The 17,018-nt window shown below is 47.1% G+C and overlaps 1 protein-coding gene across 2 annotated transcripts in view; it reads left to right on the top strand.

Moving 5' to 3' along the window:
• The first annotated feature begins 2,709 nt into the window (after positions 1-2,709).
• C1QTNF3 (C1q and TNF related 3) overlaps positions 2,710-17,018 on the top strand; it is an 868,328-nt gene continuing 854,019 nt past the window's right edge. Inside the window, exons 1-2 of one of the 2 annotated variants that reach the window (XM_069627099.1) lie at positions 2,710-2,874; positions 6,435-6,558. In XM_069627099.1, coding sequence (XP_069483200.1) covers positions 2,791-2,874; positions 6,435-6,558 — 208 coding nt within the window. In that variant the 5' untranslated portion in view covers positions 2,710-2,790. Of the gene's footprint in view, positions 3,040-6,434; positions 6,559-17,018 lie in introns of both variants that reach the window. The other variant, XM_069627098.1, reaches the window with a different exon arrangement.

Raw genomic sequence — 17,018 nt, 5'->3', positions numbered from 1 at the left:
GCACAGCGACATCCCCTTTTACCCACCCATACATCTCCTCTCACATTTATTCACACCACATTCACTACACAGGCATGCACACACCCACCCAAAACGTTCACACACACAATCACATTCATACCCATTCACCCACCAGTCACTCACCCATATACCTTCTCTCTCATAAACTTACACTGGCACCCACCCACCCAGAACATTCACACACACACACACACACACACATTCAGATTCCTACTCACTCACCCACCACTCAATCACCCATAAACGTCTCACGTCCATGTGCACTGCATTCTCTACACAGGAGCGCACCTACACACCCATAACATTCACACACACTATCACATTCCTACCCTTTCACCCACCACTCACTGCCCCGTACACATTCTCTTGCATCCCCTCACACTGCATTCTCCACACATACATGTACCCATCCAGAACTTTGAAACACACTATCACATTCATACTCATTCACCCACCGGTCATTCACTCAGACACCTTCTCCTACGTCCACTCTTACTGCATTCTCTACACAGCACCCACCCAACCACCCACCCAGAACATTCAAACACACACACTATCACATTTAATCTTATTAACCGACCACTCACTGACCTATAGCACATGTATGCATCTGACATGCACTTTACACATGCAAAATACACATCACATGTTTTTTTTTTAAACCCTCTTACCTGTTTTTCCAGTTTTGGTCCATCATTTCAGGTCACCCTTGGCTCCTCTGAACTGCTCACACACAGTAACCAGGTAGCGGTGAGAGCTTCCTGGTTCCTGTTTATGATCCGTGAGTAAGCGGAGAAGGGGTTGGACCTGAACGTGGCATGTGACACATGCCACATATTATGGTCAGCTCCAACCCCTACTGAGCGCTTCCCTCTCACACTGCAAGCCAAGGCTGAGCCTTCACCCTGATGAAGACTGTACCAAAGCACCCCCAGACCTGGTGTGGAAGGGCCCCTGCACTGCACAGGCTGCCGGGGCCCCGCTATTCGAAGAGCTTCAGACTAACATTTTTTTTTTATATAGGGGTAGCAAGGGAGGTTACCTGGGTAGCAAGAGAAGACACAGGGGTTGCGGCTTCGACCCCTGGCAACCGGCATCGACCCCTGGCAGCCCTCACATGATGTCCCTTCTTGTGACCCACTGATGGGGGGATTACTGGCTTGGGTGTGCCTAATGTGAAATGATTTCTGGAAAAGTAAGTCTTTTTCAGGTACAAGCAGTAACGCAAAACGTCACGTGATATGCACACCATCCAATTAACTTCCAGCAGCAACCCAGAGTTGATTAACCTCCCTCTTCGTGCTGATTTGACTTTTCTCTAAACGTGGCACAACTCACACAGCGTGACTGGGAGTTACTTTGCATAAAGTACACGCAGAGGGTCGCCATCGGTTGCGCGCTGTTAGCTCCCCTTCGTGCAGTGTTATTTTTTTTTACAAAAAACAGTCTAAGAGTAAAGAGCAAAAACAGGTGCGACTGCTTTTGATCTTTACTTTTACTCTCCGCTTTGTAAAAAATATAAATGTGGCAGGAAAATAATGCTTTGCGGACGCCATTTGCCGTGGGTTCCTATGCATTCCGCCTGCTTTTAGCAGTTGCTAAATAGAGGCGGATTTCACGGGAATCCATATGTTTTGCGCCTGCATGAAATTCACATGCAGGCGTACAAGAAGGAGATCTTTGAAGACGGAGGAGGAACGCACGGCAGAAACATGAATGCTGCTTCAAGGTGATTTCCAGTGTCGCAGAGCCACAAACTAAGGAAGAAACGCATGGCACCTTGCCGCCTTGCCTTACTGCTCTGCCGACTGTGAAGTGTACCCCAATGTGCTCTTCTACAAGCCCCCCATGTTTCCGGAATCTAGCCGCGCCCTTCAGGTCCCTTCAACAGCTCTTTGCGTTTCTATGTTCCCAATGCACTCCAGTTATGAACTTGAGTCTAAGTGTGGCGCAGCAACTATTGTAACTGCCTCCTAAACGTGAGGCTTTTTTCAGGTTTCCATTGTACGGAAGGGCAGACAGGCCCGGTTCAGAAGGAGTGCCTACATAATGTATTAGTCAATTATTTTGCGCTGAAATCTGCACACATGCAAATCACCACTACTCATAAAGACTTGGCAAAGGAAAAAGAAATATAAAGAGTCATTTTAAAAATAACCCGAACTGAACTGACCTTGTCTTGATGAATAAATGTATGCAAATACTCCCCCAATGGGAACATCATTGGTTCAACTTGTGCAATCTTTGTTTCTTGGTTGTTCTTGGATCACTTTACTGGCCAAGCTGACGCAGTTGTCCGAGTTTCCTGGCAAATGAACTGGGAGATTGCTTCCAAAATTGAATTTATGACATGTCCACGTCTAATTCAGGAGGGCAATGTGTTAGACACACGGCCTCCATTCCCATCAATGTTTTTTTCTCACAATTCTATAAGACATTATTACTTGTGTTAATGTCCCCCACGTAGGACCCATGGGAGGCTATGAAATATGTGGACCACGCAAAGCATACAAATCAATTTGGCTTGCAGCGGGGGAGCCATGAATAAGGCCTGCTTTGTGTTGGGAAGCAGGATTTTTTTGGAAGAAAGTTTTCGTCAATCTGGCGTTTTTTGCAGTTGTTACACGTAAGTCACTCAAACATATAAAACCTGCTAACAGCCAATTAGGCATCATTCCTGGTAGCGCAACCATCTGACAAGACCGCAAAACGTTGCTGCGCTCCTCAAAACGAGCCTGCTGACCGGTGTATTGGTTTTGTCAGTTTAGCATGAAGAAAGCGGATTTTACCAACTGGCCCCTGCTAGCCATGCTCGTTCTTCCATTTTGCCTTTGTCAACATGAACATGTGGAGGTGAGGAGAAGACTTATAAAACCTGCTACCTCTATAGTTCAAAGTCGACACCAGCAGACGGGCACTATCAGCACCGCCGGGGAAGAGATAGGCGAGCGGAGTCAGCCAATAGAAAACAATGTTGACGGTAGCACGTTCACAGACCAAAAAGGGCTGAGACCAGAGGTAGATTATTTCAAAGCGTTTATCCCATGCTCGGTCATCATTTTATTCAAGCACTGTCAGATTTTAATTTCAGATTATGAACTCAACTGGATAAAGATGGGTTGAATTTAAAACAAATCTGATTGGGTGGTGAATGGTGCATGCTGCGTTTTTATGTGGGAAGCATGTAATGTGTGGCTTTGGCAATGAGCTCTGACCACAGAAGAAGCTGAAGCCCAATTGTTCATTCTAATCTAGGTAGCCGAATGCTAAGTATGTGCATGGAACATTTCTTCAAGCTTTGATGTGCTTCAAATTAAAATTGCCATATAGATACCGTTCTTAATAAGACTTATTGGGCCTCGTTAGAAGGTTGGTGGTCCAGAAATAAGGGTGCCGGTAGGTATGTACCGGCACACTTTCCAGACTGTAAAACTTGGAGTTTGCCGATAGGGGCACGGAACTCCCGTCGGGCTTGACCTGCCGGGAATTCAGTCCCGTACTGGCAGTGTTCTCACTGAAACTCTGGCACCGTTAACAACGGTCCTGGTGCTTCAGTGACCTCATTCCCGTGGAGTCCTATGGGCCACCACGGGAATGGGGATTTCCTGTTCCGCTGCCGCCCATGATATTACAGTGTTACCAGGATGTCTGGCAGCAGAAACAGTGTTACGGGGTCGGCACGGCAGAAGCCCGCTGCCTACTGGCGGGTTTTACCGTTGACTCCGTAATAAGGCCAATTGTGTACAAATTAAAGTTGATTGCCTGCAAACTTTGCACAGAGCAGGTGTAGCATGAGCTACCACTATTCTCTGCAATTAAATTTCCCTGAGACTCAAAGTGCAATTGATTCCCAGTAAGCTTCCAAAGTGTAGAGTTCGATTACACATTGACATTAAATATAATGTATTGGCGTAATATGTTGATTAACAACAAAGTAGATACGTATTTTATAAAACTAGATAGGAAGTGCTGACAGCTTAGTCTAATCTAGTTTGCAGTATGCATATAATGACCAGAGCTGATGTCTAATGCACACCTGCACTGCACGTTCCCTGCGACCAACTGGCGAGTGCCCATTCTCTACTGGGTTCATTGATGGGTTCCATAAGGTAAATAAAGAGGGGGGTCATCATTCAGAAGAGATATGTACGGATGGAAATGGCTGTAGGGATGAATTAGAGTACATTTTGTTCCCCTTTTCACTTAATCTTTTCCCTTTACTTTGCAACACCTGCATGTGATTTAACTGCCCCGGCGTGCACGGGTTCTTTAACATGAATGTCCATGTCTGTCCTCTATAGCAGTCATCAGTCATAGTTATGCTTAAGCACACAGGGGCCAAGTAACAAAGCCCTGTTGGTGCGGAATGTCAGGTGCGTAATGCACAACGTTTGCTCGCAGGGGCCCGGAGGGCCTATGCGCACAAGGGCCATGCCGGCAGACCCTCCAGTTACATCCAATGTTGGCTGCGCCTCCGACACCTAGGTATGCACCGCAAAACTGTCCGCCGCATGCTAGTGGGAGGCTGGGTTCAGGCCCCTTATACACGTGGGTGAGTTGGTGACTTTAAAGTGATGGACTTTAAAGGGACCCTGAGGCAATGGCAGTTTTAAGTTGTTCACCCCTGTTTCACCCCAGCACAAATTTGGTGGAAATTCTTATGCAGCGCGTCCATCGGGGAAGGGGTAAAAAAAAGAGGGTATTAGCCAGAGGTGGACTGGGATCGAAATATTGCCCTGGAAATTATAAGTGTGTGCCCTTGTTATACTGTATGAGCAAGCTCAACCCTTCTATGTGGGAGGTGATGGGGCCCCCAACAAGACGAGCCACGCCTCACGCCACCGGACTCGCTAGATGACGCCCGCCCCTCTCTTCCCCGCCACCCGTGCCCCTCTGTATCCTACCACCTGCTGTATATTTGTTCTGTAGTGACTTCTGTAAAGCGCTCCATTGTGCATCTGCGTTGGTGTATCCCTCTGTCAAGCACTGCGTGGATTCTCGAAGCTAAGTCCGCGCTCAATTAATATCACAATTATAATAATTCGAACATAATGGGTCCACATAGCGAATTTTAGAGCACGTTGAAACTATAAAGGGATAAAAAGTTGCTCAATATAACAGACAATTACAATATATAAAATTAAGAGTGAGGACTAACATACTGGAAGCTTTATAGCAACGCCTTTACATCAAAGGGATGCAGGAAAGCAGGGAGATGAAAGGAAGTTGGTGGGGTGCATAGGAATGAGGGCAAGAGGAGTAGAAAACCAGGGTACCCACACAAAAGAAGCCCACGGGAAATCCCCAGAACTCCCTGTAGGCCAGCCCACCTTTGCTGTCAGCGCAATGCTTTCCTCTGCCCCCTCCTTGCCCCTCCCCCCTCCGTTCTGGAAGAGGAGACCAGGTGCGGGGAAAACAGCAAAGAAACTGCCACGCCCACAAAAGGGCACTCCTTGGTGAAGCATCAGTTTCATGCGTGGCTGTCACTCCCTAATCCGCAGTTGCTGTGAATTTCCTGCACAAGGCCATTGGCGCAGGCAGATTGGCTCATGTGAATCATTCATTCATTTTGTCGTTTGTTATAGCGCCTTTCACCATAGTTATGGTGCCAACCCGCTTTTGGTAGAACATCCTCGGAGGGACCGGAGTCCAGAAATGTGGGCGAATTTTGGAGGTGATATTATGCGTGTGTGCATTAAAGTTCTGCGAGGGTGGCCAAGACCCTGCTAGTCACACAGAAATGCCAGGGTTTTGCTCACTTGACAAGTAAACAAAAACCTTTTGGAATTGGGGGCCCACTCTACTGTGCAGGAGTCAAGGTGTCTTTGTTTGTCACAGTCAGCATAATCAGATGTTCTCTGGGCAGATGCTTAGCGTTTTGGATTGAGTTACTGGGTTCATAATGCAGTAAATTAAACACGGGAATGCAGTTTTAAGTTTCCAGCGATCAGAAAGCATCATTATCGCAGCCTCTACGCTGAGAAATTGTGAAATTAAATGCATTTTCCTCCGGACCATTAGTGGCCGCTAGGAATGTCGAAACTCGATGAAGCAGCTGTGGGTTGACTTGCAATGCATTCCTCCTGACTAACTGCATTAGGCAAGGCGGCTTAAATACAATAGTCCGCTTTCGCTCTCCATGCTGTGATGATCCGGGGAAATAAACCAACAATACGAGCCGTGGGTGCTGAAGGCGGCAACAGCAAGATAGTCAAATCGCATTTGCAATTTAAGGAAAGTCACACTGCGTTCGAAGGCTACAACCTACAATCAACTGCAATTGTATTCTCGCAAAACAAACGGGGAGCTGGTCCAAGTGTTTAACTATCTGTAAAGATTCCTGTTCAGTTGCTTTGCATTTCACACGGGTCACGACTGCATGTGAACATATCATGTATTTTTGTGCATTCCAGGTGCCGAACACTGAAACCCCAACGCAACATGACTGCAGCACCTGCTGTCGAGGTGATTTTGGATATCGGGGGCAGTTTGGACCCCCTGGCACGCCAGGACCACCAGGGCCTCCTGGTATGCCAGGTAAATAGGAATACTCCTATGTTGTGATGTGAAAACACTGCCCTCCTGTGTTTTGCGTTAGTGTCCATTGCTTGTACTGTTTCGTGTAAAAGAGATTTTATCTGCAAATATTTGTTTTAAAAATGCAAAGATAAAGGGCCTTATTTTGAGTTTGTTAGTTATTTGGCTGTAAATCTGCTGATTTAACCTCAAACTTGTTTGCTGTTACTGCCACTCGGTCCCTGTACTTACCACGGGATTCCGAATGGTTGAAGGGTGCTGTAAATTCTCATGTTTGGAGTCCTCATGGCTTGTGGGGATTTCATTCCACCATGGAGTCCTCATGGCTCGCGGGGATTTCAATCCACCATGGAGTCCACATGACTCGTGGGGTTTTCATTCCACCATGGAGTCCTCATGACTCGTGGGGGTTTCATTCCACCATGGAGTCCACATGACTCGTGGGGGTTTCATTCCACCATGGAGTCCACATGACTCGTGGGGGTTTCATTCCACCATGGAGTCCTCATGACTCGTGGGGGTTTCATTCCACCATGGAGTCCACATGACTCGTGGGGGTTTCATTCCACCATGGAGTCCTCATGACTCGTGGGGGTTCATTCCACCATGGAGTCCTCATGGCTTGTGGGGATTTCATTCCACCATGGAGTCCTCATGACTCGTGGGGGTTTCATTCCACCATGGAGTCCTCATGACTTGTGGGGGTTTCATTCCACCATGGAGTCCTCATGACTCGTGGGGGTTTCATTCCACTATGGAGTCCTCATGACCCGTGGGGGTTTCATTCCACCATGGAGTCCACATGACTCGTGGGGATTTCATTCCACCATGGAGTCCTCATGACTCGTGGGGGTTTCATTCCACCATGGAGTCCTCATGACCCGTGGGGGTTTCATTCCACCATGGAGTCCTCATGACTCGCGGGGGTTTCATTCCACCATGGAGTCCACATGACTCGCGGGGATTTCATTCCACCATGGAGTCCACATGACTCGAGGGGGTTTCATTCCACCATGGAGTCCTCATGACTCGCGGGGGTTTCATTCCACCATGGAGTCCACATGACTCGTGGGGGTTCATTCCACCATGGAGTCCTCATGGCTTGTGGGGGTTTCATTCCACCATGGAGTCCACATGACTCGTGGGGGTTTCATTCCACCATGGAGTCCTCATGACTCGTGGGGGTTTCATTCCACCATGGAGTCCTCATGACCCGTGGGGATTTCATTCCACCATGGAGTCCTCATGACCCGTGGGGATTTCATTCCACCATGGAGTCCTCATGACTCGTGGGGGTTTCATTCCACCATGGAGTCCACATGACCCGTGGGGGTTTCATTCCACCATGGAGTCCTCATGACTCGTAGGGGTTTCATTCCATCATGGAGTCCTCATGACTCGTGGGGATTTCATTCCACCATATGGTAATTCGGCCAATTTTATATCGTAAAGTGGAGAATGAAATCCTCCACTTCAAGGTCAAACTCGGAATTCGGCAGTTCAGCAAAAACGGTGGTAATTCCGCTACCACCCAAAAGAATTACTGCCACTTTTTTAGAGCACCACCAAACTCGTAATGATGCCCATTGTTCAGATATCTCTCTGGGTTCAGTGCATGCTGCTGAGCACTGAGAGGAATTCTAATGGGTTATTGTAATGGGTTTAACCATCCTGAAATAAACAAAATGGAAACCACTGACAGCGCATGACCCTTTGCTCTAAATACCATTTAGAGGATGAAGGAAAACGGACAGTAGTAATATGCAGAATTGTGGGTGCTTCGTTATTCTACAACCAGTATATTTTACACAAGGTGTTCCCCCTGACATGCTCAAAGAGAACACATTGCAGACGCATTCAGCCTCTAGAGTTCTAAGACACCCAATTGCGATCCCACACTTTTTGGTTGTATACAGCAGAAGCTTGCATACCTTTACGAAGTCCAGGCAAACTCTTTCGAGTTAACACCAGGGAGCTCATTTAGGGGTTTCCTGGAGGTCGCAAATGAGACCCCTGAGGTCTCACTTGCTACCTATGTGGTCTCACTTGCTACCCCCCAATTTTTTTTTTTAAAGTGTCTTTTTTAAAATACATGTTTCAATGCAAGCTCCGAGGCTGTGGCCAGTGCCATGTGGCACTTTGCTTCTGGATTGGCTGACTTTCTTGTTCAGGCCTCTTAAAATAAAAAAAAATAAAAGGGGTCCACAAGTCTAACACTGAAAGAATAGAAATACCAAATAACCTGTCTTTCTGGAATTCTATAAAATAATTGCTAGACTCGTTAAAAGTTTATTTCAGGCACACTTCAGGGGTGAGTCACTGATTTAGTCTGTTCTTAAACACCTCAATCAGCCTTTCATCCTTATGAAGTCGATAAATGAGTAAGCATAAGCACTTTATAATAATTCATCATTATCCTTTGGCCGTGGACGTCTGCTTGCATTCACAGTAATTTGGTAAAATTGACCTATGCACACCGATCATAATGATACATAGGGCGATCCCCTCATGTATGAAATGTACATCACATTATAGTGATATCGTAACCATATTTTCCGTAGCGTACTTAGGAACAATGCAATGTGATGCCACTTCCTGTTTTGTCAAGGGGTGAAAGGTCGTGTTCCATTGCTTCCCGCGATATCACTTGGGGGTGAGGTCAAATGTAATCACTTCCTGTGATGTCATCAGAAGTCAAGGGTCTTGTAATGTCACTTCCGTTACCCCTGGAAATTTGGTGAAATGACGTCCCTGGTTAACACTAACCCACCAGAACAACTGCCAAATCCCTTCATATTCGGCTCGGGTTTTCAGGCTCATTTGGTGACCCGGGTTATATCACAGACATGCACGATTACAGTTTGTGATGAGTCTTGTAGACCAAAGCAGAGGCAGGTAACAGTGGGTTGGAGATAAAATAGGGCAGTTTAGGGAGAGGTAGAGATAGGATAGGTTATTTCTTGAACACACAGTATGAGGTTGTTGTTGGACTTGTGATTGGGAAAGTAAATACAGCCAGTCCCTGTAACTGGGTGTGCAAAACATGTGCCGCCTTTTTGTGACTAGGGAAGTGAGAATTTTGAGTGACGACACGCAGATGATATTTGCTGTTAGTGACAAGAATTATGGAGGAGAAAATATGGATCTGTGTGATTTCTGTGCCAAAAAAAGTCAAACACGAAAATGCTGAATTTCTTTTTTTCCCGGCACATTTTCCCACAATTATATGCAGGTGGAAACCCCCGCAGCATATCCCCATACTCCCCTATATTTTGTATTACCCTAACCCACCCCCACACATAATTGCGTGGAAATGTGCAACTCTAAATTCCGCATGTTCGTGTTTGCCATGTTTTGCCCTGTAATTATGGGCTGATACCGAAAATATGGGGTAGGCTAGAGGCAGGGGGTTTATACGTAACTCAGTGTTCAGCATGTATGCCATCCTGGTGTGACTAGAGAAGAGAGTGTTGCATCCTGTCTTGTGATATGTATGCCGTGCCCTAGTTCACGGGCAGTGAGAACGGTCTGTGGTCTTGGAAAACAGGATCATGTCACCAATGCCAGACCTTCTCTGCACTGGCTGCCTGTGAAACATAGGATCTCTCATAAAATCCTCACTTCGACCCCAAATGTATATCTGGCAAAGCACCCCAATATACCCGACTGCCCGACCGAACCAACAACGTTTCATCGACAAGGTCTCTCCGGTCAACCAAGGAGATGAAGATGTTTTAAACTGCAGAAGTTTGTGGGCGCCAACTTTGATGTATGATCCCCTAAGGTTTGGAATGCCCTTCCATTCTCTTTGCAGGCCATCCCTGCACTGGCTTCCTTTAAGAGAGCCGTAAAGGCGCACCTATTCAATACAGGGATTGGGTAGCTGTCAAACTTTATTTTATTTTTATTTCATTTAGCATTTGTCTCAGCGCACCAAAGCCCAGAGTCATGTAGGTGCTAGTTACAATTAGCCGATAGTTGCAAGTTAACAGCTACGAGATGGATATAGATAGGTACATGATAATGAGAATTGAGTCGGCGGGCATGTCTTGGAGAGTTTCAGGTTGTGGGTAGTTACAAGTTACACAGAGAAGCACTTGTGTATAGGCGCGTTATAAATGACATATAATATCATATCAGTTACAAGATAGTTACAATCGGGTGCATGCAAATGAGAATAGAGTCTAACGGGATAGCCGGGAGACATGCCATGCTCACTGGGTCCATATGAAGGCAGGATGTATGTGCGAGATCGCAGCAAAGCAGAAGGGGTACAGTAATGAATAGATCGCAAGGCGCGCAGCGGCAAAGCCACACCCAGTGGGGCAGGGGGCAACATCAGCTGTGCTGAAATCAGAACAGTGTCCTAGTCAGGATTAGACAGAGGCGGCCCTATGCAGCGGGCTCACTCTGCATATCAGGGGTCCGGGTGGGATGGGCGGAGGGGTATGGTTGGTTGGGGCACGTAGATAGAGGTGTGCCAGCAAGTCATGCAGCACTGGAGGGCGTCTTGATGTTGTGGACAGCATGGTACAATGAGGAGTTGCAAAGCAGCGGTCTCCCAATGGGGGTATTGCAAGCTAGAAGAGCTGGGAAAAGGGTCAGGGGTGGGGCAGGAAGGCAGGTATTAGCGTTACAGGAAGGCACAGGGCTAGAAGAGTGATCTGCAGAGGCAGTACTCTTCTTACCTGTGAAAGAACGGTGATGAGTTGCGGCCACCTCGAGTTGTCCATTGCAGTACAAGTCACAATCCTCTGGTCGCACAAATGGTGAGGCAGAGGAGACACTGTGATTGACAGGTAAGACAGAAGTTGCTCTCGGAGTGGGTAAGCATCTGGGGGTGAGTGTAATCGAGCTCCTTGGCTAGGCCTGGACAGGTCTAGACACTAGTCCTAGACCTTTTGAATCAACATTCTGAGTCAGACATGCCAGCTTTGCCATCCGTCTCGCTGCTGGCTTCCTCAATGAAGTAGTCCTTGGCTAATGGCATGGCCCAATGGTGTAGGGCTAGGAGAGAGAATCTCTCTGCAATGTAGGTGAAGAGGTGACGGCCATATTGGTGTGCAGCTCTGGCTCCTACACACCAGTAGATGGTATGGCGGGCAAGGAAGCCATGGAGATTAGAGCACGTCTGCACTGCTCGCTTTGGCCCTGATGGAAGTGATGGGCCCAGATAAGGGTCCTAGGGCTTTTGAGTCAGCCTTCAGAGTGGGACAATGCCGGCTTCGCCATCCGGCTTGCTTCTGGTTTCCTCAATGACGTAGTCCTTGACCAATGGCATGGCTCGAAGGGACAGGGCTGTGAGAAGGAATCTCCCAGTGAAGTAATCTTCCTATTAACCATTTACTTCCTCCATGTTCTTGTTTTGTTTTGTTGAGTCTTACGTCTTTTTGTGCACCCTAAGGCCTCTGGGCGTGTGGCGTTATACAAGAAGGAAATAATAATAATAATAATAATAATGTATCATTCCCCTTAACAAATCCTTCCATGTTACCCTTATGATGTCTTGTGTACCAAAAACAACTAGAAGGGAGAACTAGAATGCAAAGCTTTCTCTGGGGGTAAGTGGAATAGTGAGGTAAGGGGGGAACCCTGATGGGAAAAATTGGGGATATGTAAAGGGAGCTGCCCGGCAGTCGAGTAGGTAGAGCAAGAATTGCTCCCCTTCCAGGAAGTTGATAATTAGCTTTCCTATGAAAAAGGACTATTGCTAAAAGGAAACAATATCGTCCTTCCTGTAGGAATGATGAAGGAAATACTCAGGGGTGCCCACTCTGGACATAGGGGCATGCCTGCCACACAACGCAGACTCCAATTAGTATGCTGGTGGCCTGGGATGAATTCAAATGCTATTAAGTTAGTAATGGGGTGCTCAGTAGGTGCCAGTAGAGAAATGCTGTAGAGACATGCTGGAGTCTCTAGAGACATGCTGGAGTTTGTGCCGTGTCATTGGTGCCTGTATAGTTGCAAGAGGGCTTTTAGAATAGGGTGGGTATTGCCCTAGTGAGCCAGCTGAATCATCACCTCCCCCAGTGAAGGCATTAGGACAATGTACCTTTATACTTTTATAGGATATATAGGATATTTCCTGAAGTGGCTTTTATTGATGCCCCCTTGTCAGAGAATGTGATTAGCCTTCTGCAATCTGTTTTTAGAGATGAAGGATGCCCAATGTACATAGTTTTAGATAATGGGACCCATTTCTACTCCAGAAAAATGGAGGAATTGCTAGAAGGATATGTGACGTGTGGGTGGCTGCCTGGGTGTGCCTGTGTGGTGAAAGGGTGCACACTTAAATGTATGGATGACTGGGTGTGCGTGTGTGTATATGGTGAATGGTGTGTGTGCTTGCGTTCAGGGGTGCAATAAAACCTACATTTCGGGGGTTAAACCTTCAAATGTTGGGAGAGGTGCTAACTTCACGGGAGTGGGGGAGGGGCACATTTATTTGTGTGGGGGCATCTAATTTCTTTATGCATTTTAATGAGACTATTCTAGTGCAGCTTCAATGTAACAAGCAGTTAATTCTCCCCTATAAGGTTGAAAGCTCCCACTTATGTACTGCTGCGAGAATGAGTGGTCTCCGGTTCCCTCTCTACCCTTTCAATCAATCCCTTGACATGCAAGTACATTTGAATGCAGGTATTAACAGTGAAATGCTTTATGTTAGTAATTGCTGGGCTCTTGTTAACAGCAAAACCCAGGTGCCGTTTAACATATGTGCCCTGTTCTGTCCGGCAACTGCTCTGAAGGTCAGCCAGATCGAGTCAACATAGCACAACATTTCAGGGGCGAGAGGGTGAGTGCTGAATCCCGGTCAACTAAATGGTCTCTGTCTGGAGAAACGTCTAACCCTTAGAGAGTTGGAGGTAGCTGAGCGAAAGTCTTGAGAAGAAAGGTATTTTGGAAGAGAGTGTTGGATGTAGTGTGGGCCGGGCTCAGAAAGCTTTGTGGACAATGCAAAGGGTCTTGAACTTGATCCTTGCAGCAACCGGGAGCCAGTGGAGAGATTTCAGGGCTGAAAAGATACTATCCATGGGTTTGGGGCAAAGGATAGGTCTTGCAGTCCTGTTCTGAATTAGTTGCAGAGGGCGGAGAGTAGTTGAAGGCAGGTTGAGAAAGAGGCAGTTGCAGTAGTCCAGCCTAGAGAGAACCAAGGCATTGGAGACAGTGAACTTCTGGGGGAAAGTGAGAAAGGGAAGAGTCCCTTTTTTAGGAGGAGCAGTTGGTAGTGGGACTTCTTGGTGACGTCTGAGATGTGAGGAGAGAAAGAGAGAGTGGAGTCAAAGATGACAATGTTTTTTGCCTTCCAGGAAGGCGAAGGAAGAAGGCCCAAGGCAAGGGGCCAGAGTGCAAGAGGAAAAGCAGGGGCATGCGTCCAAATGACAAGGATCTCCATGTTACTGGTGTTAAGGGAGAGATCTTTAGAGGCGCACCAACCCTGAATCGCGGATAGACTGTCAGGAATGAGAGAGAGAGGAGAGAGGAGTCTGAGGGGAGCCTGAAGGAAAGCTGAGTGTCGTCCGCATTAGAGGAGAAGGTAGAGATCAGGTGGGCCAAAGGGGCCAAGGAGAGGTTGAAAAACTAGGGTGAGAGGTTGGAGCCCTGGTGAATGCCACAGGTATAGAGAGATGTGGGGGAGAGAAAGGGAGCAAGATGCACCTGGGAGGGGTGGACCAAGAGGAAGGAAGTCAGCCACTAAAGGGCCTGATCGTGATGCCCAGGTTCTCATGGATTCGATTGATCAGGATGGCGTGGTGGACTGTGTCGAAAGCAGAAGAAATATCAAGGAGGATGAGGACAGAAGGAATGCTGTAATCAATGTTAGAGAGCAGGTCTTCACGGGTGTTCAGGCGAGCAGTTTCCGTGCCTCTGGCAGCTCTGAAGCCAGAGAGATGGCCAGTCTTTTCTAACAGTTTGCCCAGGAAAGGGGTGATGGAGATTGGGCGAGAGTTTGCCAGTCAGCCAGGAAAGGCAGACTGCTTCTTGAGGAATGGGTGCACAAGGGAGTGCCTAAGGAGAGAGGGGAATGTTCCAGTGGTTAAAAAGTAATTACAGAAATCGGAAGGCTGGCGTGAGGGTGTCACTATGGTCCTTGATGGTTCTAGAGGAGCAGGGAAGCACCTGTTTGGACGACACTTTCAAATATCGGACTTGTCTAGAAACCTCATCAGGTATTGTCAGAGAGAAAGAGGAGAAAGGAGGACGTGAAGTAGAGATGGCCAATGAGGGGGCTGAGAGAGGAAGAGGGAGAGGAAGAGGAGATGAAAGGCAGGATGTCCTGAGTTTTAACAGAGAAGTGAGAGAGCAGAGCCATACAGAGGGACTGGGAGGGAACAGGAGAGGTAAAGACCGCAAGAGGATTGACCAGTTACTTGCAGATTTGAAAGAGTTTGGCCGTGTTGTAAGAGGCCACAGAGACACAGGCTTGAATGCGTGTTTTCTTCTTGATGAGTGTTATTGCTTCGACTGGCATTTTGGTGCAACCAGTCTAGGTATGTTAAATGTTATTACGTGTCTACACTGGTCTACATTGTACAGCCAGTTGGGCATGTTTTCAATGTGGCATGGCATTTTTAATAGCAAAGCATTAATGTTCCTGTGCACTGTTGGTGACTTGCATGTATTGGGATACTGTTACCCTACAAAATAATTGCAAACACTCTCGCTTTTCATCCAATTTTTCTCAGAAAGTGTGCTGTATATTGCATTAAAACACATATTTATATCATTCTCCTAGTGCAGTGTCCACCATACCCCTTCAACAGCACATTTGTGCGTATTGTGCAACTGTGATAATCTAGGCCAGCCCAGAGTGTGGCGCGAGCCGTGATGTGTTGCTGATTTGGGGGGGAGGCGGAGGGCCTCAGCATGGCTCGCAGGGCCCCCCCACATTTTGTGTTAGGCCACTGCGTGGAGGGCAATGTCTGCCATATGCATGGTCTCTCCTTCCTGCTCTCTCTCTCCATTGCATGATACCATCCACTACCCTCCTGTGTCCCAACAAAACAAAATACATCAGGCTATATTGTCGCTTTTGTGTGGGGAGCGCAGTAGGAATTTGACAATATTGTATTGCTCCCCATGCAAGTTCCTGTTACAGAAAGGGATACAGCTGTCTGCATGGCATTTCGTGCCTAATGTAATGTGCAGGCACTTTTTTTGGGCCAGCGTATTTGCAACAGAGTGTACAGGCTACAGCTGTGTGCATGGCATGTTATGCACTACATAATGTGCAGCACTTACTCAATGCCCTTGTATTCACACGGGAGCATACAGGCTACATCTGGTTGCATAGCATTTTCTCCACTATGTCATGTGCTGGCACTTTGGACCAGTGTGTACACAAGGCAGTGTACACGATACAACTGTTTGTATGGAGTGCTCTACACTATGCAATGTGCAGGCTATTACTTTGGGCCAGCGTATTAAAAAGGGGATGTGCAGGCTACAGCTAATTGCATGGTACTCTCTCCACTATGTGCTGTGCAGGCATTTACTTGGGCCAGTGTATTCCAAGGTAGTGTTACAGGATACAGCTGTTTGCATGGTACTTTCTGCAATATGTAATGAATTGGCACTTTCTTTGGGTCAGCACATTAAAAGGGGATGTGCAGGCTACAGCTGTTAAGATGGCATTGTCTCCACTATGTATTGTGCGCCCACTTACTTTCGGTCAGTGTGTTCCAAAGGAGTGTTACAGGCTACAACTGTTTGCATGGTATTTTCTGCAATATGTAATGAATTGGCACTTTATTTGGGTCAGCACATTAAAAGGGGATGTGCAGGCTACAGATGTTAAGATGGCATTGTCTCCACTATGTATTGTGCACCCACTACCTTTGGGTCAGTGGGTTCCAAAGGAGTGTAACAGGCTACAACTGTTTGCATGGTATTTTCTGCAATATGTAATGAATTGGCACTTTCTTTGGGTCAGCGCATTCGAAAGGGGATGTGCAGGCTACAGCTGTTAAGATGGCAATGTCTCCACTATGTGCTGTCCAGGCACTTACTTTGGGCATAGTGTATTCCAAGGTAGTGTACAGACTACAGCTATTTGCATGGTATTTTATGAAATATGCAAATTAACAAGGGGGTCCTGGGAGTCCCTCTGCCAGACATTAGTCCTGGTTACGAGAGACTTACCCAGAGTCTTTAGCTCACTATCTTTCACAGAGAAGAAATATCCCAAACATATCAGTCTTTGTCCTGCCCTGGGGCAGTCCAGCACCGAAATGCTAGGCAATTCTGCTCTGAACAAGAGTACCAACAGAAACCCCAGACACATGTTTCGGTCTGGTTAGACCTCATCAGTAGGGAGGAGCTGTGCCTCTCTAAGAATAGTGAGCAAGGGGTCAACTTCTGGATTCCCCTAGTATTTTAGGGTGAGACCCAAAGTTACTTAAATATGCAAATTAACAAGGGGTTCCTGGGAGTCCCTCTGCCAGACATTAGTCCTG

Source organism: Ambystoma mexicanum, chromosome 6p (genome assembly GCF_040938575.1).
Source record: "Ambystoma mexicanum isolate Mex_15411 chromosome 6p, UKY_AmexF1_1, whole genome shotgun sequence".
In the NCBI taxonomy this organism is placed as follows: domain Eukaryota; kingdom Metazoa; phylum Chordata; class Amphibia; order Caudata; family Ambystomatidae; genus Ambystoma; species Ambystoma mexicanum.
The sequence above is the reverse complement of the archived record's forward strand: the minus strand, read 5'-3'. Positions and strand labels throughout refer to the sequence as shown.